A 12,480-nucleotide genomic window follows, 5' to 3' on the forward strand; every position below is an offset into this window, starting at 1 on the left:
CCTCATCTGTGAAACACAGTGGTGGGGGTGTCATGGCCTGGGCATGCATGGTTGCTGAAGGTACTGGCTCACTTATCTTCATTGATGATACAACTGCTGATGGTAGTGGCATAATAAATTCTCAAGTGTTTAGAAACATCCTATCTGCTCTAGTTCAAACAAATGCCTCAAAACTCATTGGCCGGCTGTTAATTCTAAAATAAACAAAGATCCCAAACATACTGCTAAAGCAACAAAGGAGTTTGTAAAGCGAAAAAATGGTCAATTCTTGATTGGCCAAGTCAATTACCTGATCTGAACACAATTGAGCATGTATTTTATATGCTGGAGAAAACAGAAGGGGACTAGCCCCCAAAACAAGATAAAGATGGCTGCAATACAGGCCTGGTAGAGCATCACCAGTGAAGACATCCAGCAACTGGAGATGTCCATGAATCGCAGACTTCAAGCAGTCATTGCATGCAAAGGATATGCAACAAAATACTAAACATGACTACTTTCATTTACCTGACATTGCTGTGTCCCAAACATTGTGGTGCCCTGAACTGTGGGGACTATGTATAAACACTGCTGTCATTTCTACACGGAGAAACCAAAATGTATAAGAATGACCTTTATTAAAATCTGACAATGTGCACTTTAAGCACATGTGATTTTTTCTATTGCAGATCTCAAATTATGGAGTACAGAGGCAACTAAATAAATGAAGGGTCTTTGTCCCAAACATTATGGAGGGCAATGTAGATCGTTTCATTATATTCCTCATATACTCTAAAGGGTTAAGCAACAATGCTGTATATCAGCATCCTTCCAATAACAAAGCCAGGGTACTTGCTTAATGATATTGGAACCACTCATTGCCTATGGCTGCAAGATTGATGTCTTTGTTTTATTGCTTTTACATTGTTTGCATTTGCCTAATCTTTGGTTAAAAATGTAAAAACAAGGAACTGTAGATGCTGGTCTACAATAGAAGACAAAGTGCTGGAGTAACTCAGCAGGTCAGGGATCATCACTGGAGAACATGGATCGGTGACATCGGTGACGTTTCAAGTCAGAACCCTCGTTCAGATGGACTGTTACTGAAGTCAGTCCGAAGAAGGGTTCTGACCTTATTTATATTTTCAAAAATTCAAACACAAATTTGGATTGCATCGCTAATAAATTAGAGGATACAAACCATTTCTGATCGCCATGTGTCTGTTGCCACCGCTATTAGGAATTGCAGTGTTTCTTGGAATATCTTCAACAGATTCTCTGCCACTGGATTGCTCACTGGCTGTGGACTCAGCTTCTGAAGGTGAAACTCTACACAAACAGACAATGCTTTTTAGACAAAGTACTAACGTTTGAATTGCATTATTTAAAACACCACTAATTAATGTGCCTTTGATCTTTCCCAAGGTTTACTTGAGGCAGGTTTCACACAAATTCACTGAAAATCATGGCAGTTTTTAAACTTTTTTTTGAATACACATAAGTTTCCAGGATAGACAGTCATCCAATTGAAATTAACAGTTTGCGTCAGAGAATGCAGAGGAAGATTCTTAGAAACATAGAAAATAGGTGCAGGAGGAGGCCATTCGGCCCTTCGAGCCAGCACCGCCATTCAGTGTGATCATGGCTGATCGTCCCCAATCAATACCCCGTGCCTGCCTTCGCCCCATATCCCTTGATTCCATTAGCCCCTAGAGCTCTATCTAACTCTCTTAAATCCATCCAGTGATTTGGCTTCCACTGCCCTCTGTGGCAGAGAATTCCACAAATTCACAACTCTCTGGCTGAAAAAGTTTTTTCTCACTTCAGTTTTAAATGGCCTCCCCTTTATTCTAAGACTGTGCCCCCTGGTTCTGGACTTCCCAACATTGGGAACATCTTTCCTGCATCTAGCTTGTCCAGTCCTTTAAAATTTTATATGGTTCTATAAGATCCCCTCTCATTCTTCTAAACTCCAGTGAATACAAGCCGTCTTTTCAATCTTTCCTCATATGACAGTCCCGCCATCCCAGGGATCAATCTCGTGAACTTATGCTGCACTGCCTCAATTACAAGGATGTCCTTCCTCAAATTAGGAGACCAAAACTGTACACAATACTCCAGATGTGGTCTTACCAGGGCCCTATACAACTGCAGAAGAACCTCTTTCCTCCTATACTGAAATCCTCTTGTTATGTAGGCCAACATACCATTAGCTTTCTTCACTGCCTGCTGTACCTGCACGCCAACTTTCAGTGACTGGTGTACAAGGACACCCAGGTCTCGCTGGACCTTCCCCTTACCTAACCTAACTCCATTGAGATAATAATTTGCCTCTTTGTTTCTGCCGCCAAAGTGGATAACCTCACATTTATCTATATTATACTGCATCTGCCACGCATCTGCCCACTCACTCAACCTGTCCAGGCCACCCTGCAACCTCCTAACATCCTCTTTACAGTTTACACTGCCACCCAGCTTTGCGTCATCCGCAAACATGCTAGTGTTGCTTCTAATTCCCTCTTCCAAAAAATTAATATATATGGTAAACAGTTGTGGCCCCAACACCGAGCCTTGCGGCACTCCAGTCGCCACTGCCTGCCATTCTGAAAAGGACCTGTTTACTCCTACTCTTTGCTTCCTGTCTGTCAACCAATTTTCTATCCATGTCAACACCCTACCCCCAATACCATGTCCTCTAATTTTAGTCACCAATCTCCCATGCGGGACCTTATCAAAGGCTTTCTGAAAGTCTAGATACACTACATCCACTGGCTCCCCTTCATCCATTTTACTTGTCACGTCCTCCAAAAATTCCAGAAGATTAGTTAAGCATGATTTCCCTTTCATAAATCCACGCTGACTATGACTTATCCTTTTACTGCGATCCAAATGCACCGTTATTACCTCTTTAATAATTGACTCCAGCATCTTTCCCACCACCGAAGTCAGGCTAACTGGTCTGTAATTCCCCGTTTTCTCTCTCGCTCCTTTCTTGAAAAGTGGGGTAACATTAGTTATCCTCCAATCCACAGGAACTGATCCCAAATTTATTGAACATTGGAAAATGATCACCAATGCGTCCACTATTTCTAGAGCCACCTCCCTGAGGACCCTGGGATGCAGACCATCAGGCCCAGGGGATTTATCATCCTTCAGTCCCATTAGTCTACCCAATACTATTTCTCGCCTAATGAAAATTTCTTTCAGTTCCTCTACCCCCCTAGATCCTCTGTCCTTCAGTACATCTGGGAGATTGTTTGTGTCTTCCTTAGTGAAGGCAGATCCGAAGTACCTGTTCAACTCTTCTGCCATTTCCTGGTTGCCCATAATAATTTCACCCGTGTCTGCCTTCAAGGGACCCGCATTTGACTTTGCTACTCTTTTTCTCTTAACATATCTAGTTTTTAGTTTAGAGATACAACGCACAAACAGGCCCTTCAGGCCACCGAGTCCACGCCGACCAGCGATCCCGCACATTTACACTGTCCTGCACACATAAGGGCCAATTTACAATTACATCAAGCCAATTAACCTACAAACCCACACAACTTTGGAATGAGGGAGGATTCACCCGGCGAAAACCCACACAGATCACGGGGAGAACGTTCAAACTCTGCACGCTCTATTTACCCATAGTCAGGATCTAACCCAGATCTCTGGTGCAGTAAGGCAGCAACTTTACCGCTGCACCACTGTGCTTTTTCTTGCCGTGTTCTTTTTAAAAAAATGGGAAAGAGGAAGGGATTGCACTAAGGGCCTGAGGATTAAAACCAGCATAGAACACCATGCTTAAGGTTCAAAGAGAAATTGACCGTAATCTGCATGACAGGTATACATTTTAAAAGATTTCTTGTATGTATGGAGAAGCCAAATAACCAACTCAGACATTCATGTCTCCTTTTCTATGCCTCAACCTTACATTCAGCAGGATCATCATGCACTAGATATATTACAGCCAGCTGAGCTTAATTTTTTTTTAGCTTAGTTCAGAGATAAAGCATGGAAACGGGCCCAAGGGCCCATCATGACCACACCGTCCATCCATCACCTAGTTCTATGTATTCCCACTTTCCCGGCCACTCCCTATACTCCAGGAGCAATTTACAGAGGTCGATTAACCTACAAACCCACATGCCTTCGGAATGAAGGAAGAAACCGGAGCACCTGGAGGAAACCCATATGGAGAGAATTTTTTTAGATTTTTTTTAGATGTAGAGATACAGCGCAGAAACAGGCCCTTCTGTCCACCAGGTCCGCACCACCCAGCGATCCCCGCACACTAACACTATCCTACACCCACTAGGGACAATTTTTACATTTGCCCAGCCAATTAACCTACATACGTATTTGGAGTGTGGGAGGAAACCGAAGATCTCGGAGAAAACCCACGCAGGTCATGGGGAGAACGTACAAACTCCGTACAGACGGCGCCCGTAGTCAGGATCGAACCCGAGTCTCCGGCGCTGCATTCGCTGTAAGGCAGCAACTCTACCGCTGCCCCACCGTGCCCACTGTGCAAACTCCACACAGACAGAATGTGCAAACTCCACACAGACAGCACTTAAGGCCAGGATTGAACCCGGGTCACTGGCACTGTGAGGCAGCAGCTCTATCAGCCTGCCCTTGATTAATAATTTTACACATCAAATCTACTCCAATTTTCTTGCAAATAGATGGGGCTGCTAACATAGGATTTCAGCATTTTTCTGGGCAAGAAACACAGGAAGGCTATCCAGGGAGGATTTTAGGTGTTATGAGGATGCCAAGACATGCTTGCAGCTGAGTGTTAAATAAATCTTCATGCTTCAGCTGAGAACCATTACCTGGATCTGCAATGGTTGCAGACAGAGTCCGAAACCTGCACCATAATGTGTGGTGATTGGACAACATAATGAAAAATTATACTGGCTAAATTGTAAAGCACATTACAAATAGAAAAAAAAGTTGCACATTCATGATTAATATCCACTGAAATTTCTTTTGAGCAAGAATGGCTTGCATTTCTCTTTTCTTTCCTCATTCTCTAATGCCTGGGATTAAGATTTGCATCGGATTTGGTCAATACTTCCCCACTATGCAAAAGCAAATCTGCTTACAACACAGCCATTTTTCGTTTTGTCAGGCCAAGCAAGGCGCAAACTCAAATAAAATTGCAACTTTCATCACAATTTATCACATCAATTAATTTAAATTTAATTTTGATGGAAGAAATATTTCTGTTGTTGAGTAGTTAATGCTCTGTGTCACAGTGCACACTTACCTACTTCTCTGTCGAAGCCCTTTGGAGAGTTTGACTGCCTTTGGCTGAGGACTGGATACATCACCGTTCTCAGATGGAGAGTTGTCTTTTGCTGAGGGAGGTGGCAGACCTTCATGGATGACCAGTATGTCATCTTTACCATGTTGCCCAATATGCTGCTTGGCAAAGTCAAAACCTTTAACGCTTGGTATTTGCAGCTGAGGAGGTAAATATATGATTTATTACAGGCAGTGAAAGATTTTTACAGATTCACACTTTTAAAGAAGCCTCTTTGATGTATGTGTTACAACACAGCACACGCTTATACACTGCTTGTGACAAAAATCTGCCTTTTAAAAAATACGTTAGTCTGAGGGACTCCAATGAGGTAAATGGCAGATCAGGACTGCTCTCTAGGTGATAGGATAGTTCAGTTGCCCAATACCAGTTAGGAAGAAATTGTCCCCGAATCTGGAGGTTTGCATGTTCACCCTTCTGTACCCATTGCCTGATGGGAAGAGGGAGTGTCGTGCGTGCCTTTTAATGCTGGTTGCCTTGCCAAGGCGGCATGAAGTGTAGATGGAGTCAATGGGAGGGATGTTGGCATGCTTGATGGTCTGGACCGCGTCCACAATTCTCTGCAATTTATTGCAGTCTTGGATGGAGCTCTCCCCAAACCATGCTGTGATGCAACCTAATAAAATGCTTTCTACGACGCATCTATAGAAGATGGTGAGAGTTGTTGGGGACATGTCGAACTTCCTAAGCCTTCTAAGGAAGTAGAGTCATCGGTGTGCTTTCTTAGCCATTGCTTCAATATGGCTGGTCCAGATATGACTCCTGATCTCATCATTGCCTTGGTATAAGTGAGTGATATCTGTGCTTGATTTTAATGTGGTATCCAACCAAGCATAGTGTCAGGGAGCCGTCAGGTAAAACTGGAGTCGAGCACTTTGAGCAGCATGGTATTGCAACCATTACAACGGCTGCCTCACAGCTCCAGAGACAGGCTTGATACTAACCTTGGGCACTGTCAATGTAGAGTTTCCTGTGACCACGTCATTTTCACCTGGTTCTTTGTTTTCCTCCCACATCCCAAAGGCATGCTCATGGGTTAATTCTCTATCATAAATGACCTATTGTGTAGAAAGGCGTGCAAAAAATCAAGAGAGACATCAAGGGCTCAGTGAGGGAGAATACGTTAGAGGGATGTAGGGGGAGGGATGGAACCGATAAGATTGCTCTGCTGGAGCCAACATGATGCTGATGGGCAATACCCTCCTTGTGTGTCATGATAAGTATGCAAGTAGCGAAGGGGAAAATACTCCTATGGCTGGAGTGGCACCATTCACAAAGGAAGATGGATGTGGTCGTTTTAGGTCGATTACATTGGCCTTCTATGCAAAGCACAACTCCTAAAAACTGAATTAGAAAAAAAGGCTTTTTGTTATATCCAATGAATAGGAAGAAAGAATATCAAAAAAACAATTGCTTTCACAGACCTTTCAGCATAATGCAGAATAAATTAGGCAACATTAGCAACCAGCTTAATTTGGCTGTCCTAATGTATAATTTTGAGGTTCGGTGACAAGAATTTGAAAGCCCTTTTAGATTAATATAAATGAAAGCAATGAAAGCTCAGCCAAACTGACATTATCCTTCAATGCTTTTATTTTAACCAAAGCAAGACAAACTTACATTTGCTAAAATAAAAGGATCAATTGATTGAAAGATAAAACATTCATCATTATTCATTTGATAAATTGAAGTATTTTCAAAGCAACTCTTTAAAAACTTCTCTTGCTGACAGCACTGTGACCTCATTTAATTTACTCCATTACTCATTAGACTGTCCTTGGTGTCAGACAGGTTTGAGAAAAGATAATATTTATCTATTCTGACAAAGCGGAACAGTTTGCTGTCTGATGTCAATGCTAGGACTGCACTGGACTACATTGGCACCGCATTCTCTGTACTGAAGTGTCATGGGGCCAGACATAATTTATCTTCCTTTTTATTTCAGGAAGGTGTAATGCATTTTACCGACTTGTAAGATGCAACCAACATCTTTTTAAGCGGCTAGGGACATTATCTATTCCTCAGGCAATGCACATCATGCCTTCCTGCACTAGATATACGTTAGCAAACATCAAAGCTTTGTGCATCAGAGCCATCTGCCAGACAATACATGTACATCTCGTGTGCAATAGCCAAAGTGCCTGGTGTCCTCATAGTTTGCTCAAATTAAGACCTTGCTTTTGAAATTACTAAGTACAATTCACAAAACCATAAGCCATCATTTTTAGCCAATGATATAAAACGTGTGTCAATCTCTCTCCAAAGTTGATCTCATAAACCACTTCTCATTTTAACTTCTTTTAACTTATGCAAGAGTCAAAGAGAGGAAAAATTGGGAGATAGAACATAGAAAAGTACGCGGCACAGGAACAGGCTCTTCAGCCTACAATGTAGGTTCCAAACATTAGTAAGGGAAGGGAAAATAAAATATAATAGTCTAGTGACAGTTGTAAGAGAGTGAAAGCTTCTATAGGTGTGTAAAAATAATTAGCAACAGTTAATATGGGTTTACAGTGGGAACGTAAAACATTTTGTTCAATTTTCATTTATTGGATCTATTTGAATACATTTTAAGCCAAGGAAACACATTTTAGCTGGGTGAATTAGTTGATAACATGACAGTAACACTACACAGATTATGCGCTAATCTTTCCTTCCTTCATACCACAAGCTTTTTTCAATAAACATTTAATATTTTAATATTAAGGGGAATTGACATAGAGAGAAACTATAGCCACTGTTGTGAAATTGAATAGGAAATAGCATGGCATAAAATTGGAGGTAGATCTATCAGGAGTAAAATTAAGAGGCACTCCTATATGCAGAGGGAGGCAAAGTGTTTGTAACTTTCTTTTCCAACACCAAGTTTGCTTACTGATTTTAAATATGGAATTGAGCAATTTAATTCATAGTTGGTAAGAGATATAGGAAAAAAGGTAGATGTGGAATTAAGTCCCAGTTGAACCAAGATTTCATTGAGGTGGACTTAGCTCCTGAAGCTACTCCCCTTCCCGTTTGCATGCATCCACAATTTCTCATCTAATTGTTCAAATAAATAAAAATACTTTTCATTCGAATACCACCTTGCAAACAAAGACTTCATCATCTTTTTAATCCCTCCATTTGGCTGGCTACAAACGTAATTTGGAAACATGAGATCTATTACTTTATAACAAAATATCCTTTCTATTATTGATGACTTGCATTATCTAAGAGTTGCTAGGTTATACTGCTGCTGCATATACTGCTACCTGAAAAATTGGCTTATTCTCATTTTGAGTATTTAAATTCCACATTTGCGATGTGAAGCAAATGCTATTTACTAAGGTAAGCAAAACGCCTTTTAGAAGTAGCACCATTCTGTTGACTATGTAAAAGTCAGCTACATTTTTCATCAGCATGGACTGGTTTCTCTTTTCTTTCGTTAGTAATATCTCCATTTTTCATCATGCAAGTCAATCACCAAATTTCAACTTTCTTCAAACAGCGATCTTCTGAGGCCAAAACATTTGTGGATAAATTACTCCATTCAGTTCCTAACTCCCAATCAAAATTCAAGAAAGCACACTGGTTGATTCAACCACAGAAAACTATTGCAAAAGATGGAATCTGAATTAAAAATGGAAGGCTTTGTAAATAGTCAGATTATGCAGGTCTGTAGAGAGTAACACAGAGTTTATCTTATTACCTTGACAACCTTTTCATTATTGTTCAACTGCCATTCTCATCACAATAACCTTAATTTAACCGAAATGGATTTCTGTTGCATGGATGGATCAGACAGCAGGATCTGAACAGCCTCTCGCTGTATCCTTCAATCGAAGTTAAAATGCCTTTGCCTCTCCTCACAATTTTGCTGGTGAAATTATCACCATATCTATTTTTTATGACTAGATCCAAACTGCAAAGTTGACTTTTCTTTTTCCTTATAATCCGAGGTAGAAATCACCTAAATATTTTGCAGTTTTTATTTTAGAGAATACAGCGCGGAAACAGGCCCTTCGGCTCACCAAGTCTGGACCGACCAGCGATCCCCGCACGCTATCTATCCTTCACACGCTAGGGACAATTTACAATTATACCAAGTCAATTAGCCTACAAACCTGTATGTCTTTGGAGTGTGAGAGTAAACCGGATATCCCAGAGAAAATCCACGCAGATCACGATGAGAAGGTACAAACTCCGTACAGACAGCACCCGTAGTCAGGATCAAACCCGGGTCTCTGTGAGCTGTAAGGCGGCAACTATACTTGCTGGAAGGCGGCTGCATCACTGTGCCACCCTACACTTCCTTACAAACAACATCAAGTTCTTTTCATTCCAACCAATGCCCTAAACCATGGGCTCTGCATTTTAAAAGGAATCCTTACCTTAAAAAAACAACAAACTTCAATTTTGAATTTCTTACTTTTTGCCGCTGTTGAATATTGCTCATGGTGTCTGGCTGAAACTCCAGCTTGTCCGTTCGGCAGAACTTCCAGTATAGAATCACGATGATGGTGATGACCACAATCACAGGTACCAGCACTGCCACAATGATCCACAAATTCTTATTTTCTTCTGTTGGGATTGAGGTGGCCAGTCTCTCCACCGCTACAAAAGAAGAAACACAATAAATTATGGCACCTGAACAATACTTAAAAAAGTATTTAACTCTCTTTTATAAAGTCAATAGATTCTTTGATGAAGCTCACACTGGAATGATTACTTCATTTGTGGACACTTGCTTTTAGTACAATTATAATTGATCGCGTTAAACAATATAGATACTGCACACACTGGAACTAGTACAGAAGGACATCTGGACACTGTGCAGCTTTACTGGACAGATAATCAGAATTAGCTGAATGTCTCCCCCCTTATTCATTTTGTGACATACATAGATGGCACAGTTATGCAATAATTAGCTCTACCGCCTCCCAGCTCTGGGCATCCATGTTGGATCCTGATCTTGGCTGTGCAGTTTGCATATTCTTCTAATGATCATGTGGGTTTCCAGCAGGTGCTCTGGCTTCCATCCACATCCCAAAGATGTGGTGGTAGGTTAATCAGCTACTGTAAATTATCATTTAAGTTTAGCTATGTGGCAAAAAGAATATTTTTAAAAATTGAAGTCCATATAAAAGAGAACAAATTGCAGGGAAATGCGGGAGGAATGGAACTAATGGGATTTCTACGCAATTGATAGGAACATTATATCTAAATAAGCAAATTTGTTCATGCCCCACAAAAGTCCTGGTGTGGATTTTTGCATTCTCACACCTCATACAAATGCATTATATTCATTTGATTTCTTAATATTTCCAGGATAGCATTGTTTATATATCATAAGAATTTACATTAACAAACCTCGAATAAGATCACAAGAACTATTAATTCCAAGAGTATTTGTCGATCAAACGCAATGGAGCTGGAGAGGAAGCCTGATAAATGTCATCCTTTGCACCACTGAGCTTTTATTCAGGTACATTACAGGAGCAATAAAATGGTGGTGGTAGTATTGGGAAATGGGGTGGGGGCAGGGTGGAAGTGGTGAGTTATTCTATGTTTCTCTCCACCACTAATTTTGTGGGGAAGTAGTTTGTTCCAATTCTCCAGTATTATCACCACTCAGAAAATTAATGACCCAAAAATTCATTAAAAAAATTAACAAGCTCTCGCATTGTTTCACTGTGGGGGTAGCAATGGGTTGCAGTTGGGAAATATTTGGTATAAACAGTCTACCAATGAATGATTAAAAAATGTAATCCCAAATTATTTTATATATATATATGCTTTTAATATCACCAAGAATTGTTGATCCTTGCTGTTTGCAAATTATTGATGTACTGTGACATGTAGAATAACATAAGACATTCAAGTTGAATCAATCAGAAAGGAGAACTGTTGACATTAGTTAAGTTTAGGATGTAACAAATGGGGTGGATAAAGGAAAAACAATGGATATATGTATTTGCAGTATATTGCCAGAAAGTATTCAATAAGGTGCTATACAAAAAGTTAGCATACAAAGGTAAGAGTGCACGGACGTAAAGTTCATACATTGGTGGGGACCAGAATTATTTCTCTTTCCGCCTTCCGCAGAGACAGCTCCCTCCGTGATTCCTTAGCTCACCACCCCATACCCAGGTACTTTCTCTGGTGGTCCCTTTCCCTCCTCAGTCACCTCCAACCAGGAACCCCAGCAGTCCTTCCAGGTGAGACGTTGGTTCACATGCACATTCTGTAACCTCATCTACTGCATCCAGTGTTCCTGCCATGGCATCCTGTACATCAGTGCGACCAAGGGTAGACTCGGCAACCGTTTCTTCAAACACTTGCGCTCAGTCCACCAAGGCTGATTCGATCTCCTGGTTATTAACCATTTTAACTCCTCTTCCTATTCTTACACTGACCTTTCTGTCCTGAGCTTCCTTCATTGTCAGAGCGAGGCCACATGCAAATTAGAGGAATGGAACCTCATATTCCACTTGAGTAGCTAATTATCCAACGGGATGAACATTGCATTTTTCCAATTTAAGATAACTTCTAACACCTACCTCTCACCCTTCTTCCCCCAACCCGCCCCCTTATTCCCTACCCTCTCTCCCATGTTCCACCTGGACTCACACCTACTTCTCCCCTTACCCTCCACCTACATTCCTTCCTCTAAATTCACAGTTCACAACGTCACAATCTTTTAGTCTCACACCTTCTGTCTCTTCATTTCTAGCCATTCTTCAACCATCTGCCTATCAAAAACTCCCCTCACCTGTGTTCACCAATTACTTAAGATAGACACAAAAAGCTCAGCGGGACAGACAGCATCTCTGGAGAGAAGGAATGGTCTTCACCTATTACTTGCCAGGCTTTGTCCCTCCTCTCTTCCACATTTCTTTCCCTCTTCCTCCTACAATCAGTCTGAAGAAGTGTCCAGACCTGAAAAATCACCTATGTTTTCCAAAGATGCTGCCTGACCCAATGAATTACTCCAGCACTCTTTTCTTAAAAAAAGGAAAATAGGGACCGATTAGCAGTGAATAACTAATGCAATGTTGCAAGGATTAGGTCTATAGCCTCTACCATTTTAATCTATATTAATTACAGATGAAGAAACAGAATGCATTAGAAGTAAGATTTCTGATAATGCCACCACAGGTAGGTTAGCAAGTTGCGAGGAGCCTGAAAAAGGAATATAGTTAAGT

General features: G+C 41.0%; 1 protein-coding gene across 1 annotated transcript in view; it reads right to left on the reverse strand.

Annotated features, from left to right (window-relative positions):
• The window catches only part of LOC144603578 (UPF0606 protein KIAA1549), a 153,868-nt gene that overhangs the window by 26,163 nt on the left and 115,225 nt on the right, over window positions 1-12,480 (reverse strand). Inside the window, exons 10-12 of the mRNA XM_078416989.1 lie at window positions 9,705-9,889; window positions 5,240-5,436; window positions 1,181-1,308 (exon numbers count right to left, since the gene is read on the reverse strand). Coding sequence (XP_078273115.1) covers window positions 1,181-1,308; window positions 5,240-5,436; window positions 9,705-9,889 — 510 coding nt within the window. The remainder of the gene's footprint in view (window positions 1-1,180; window positions 1,309-5,239; window positions 5,437-9,704; window positions 9,890-12,480) is intronic.

This window comes from Rhinoraja longicauda, chromosome 20 (assembly GCF_053455715.1).
Source record: "Rhinoraja longicauda isolate Sanriku21f chromosome 20, sRhiLon1.1, whole genome shotgun sequence".
Classification (NCBI taxonomy): Eukaryota; Metazoa; Chordata; class Chondrichthyes; order Rajiformes; family Arhynchobatidae; genus Rhinoraja; species Rhinoraja longicauda.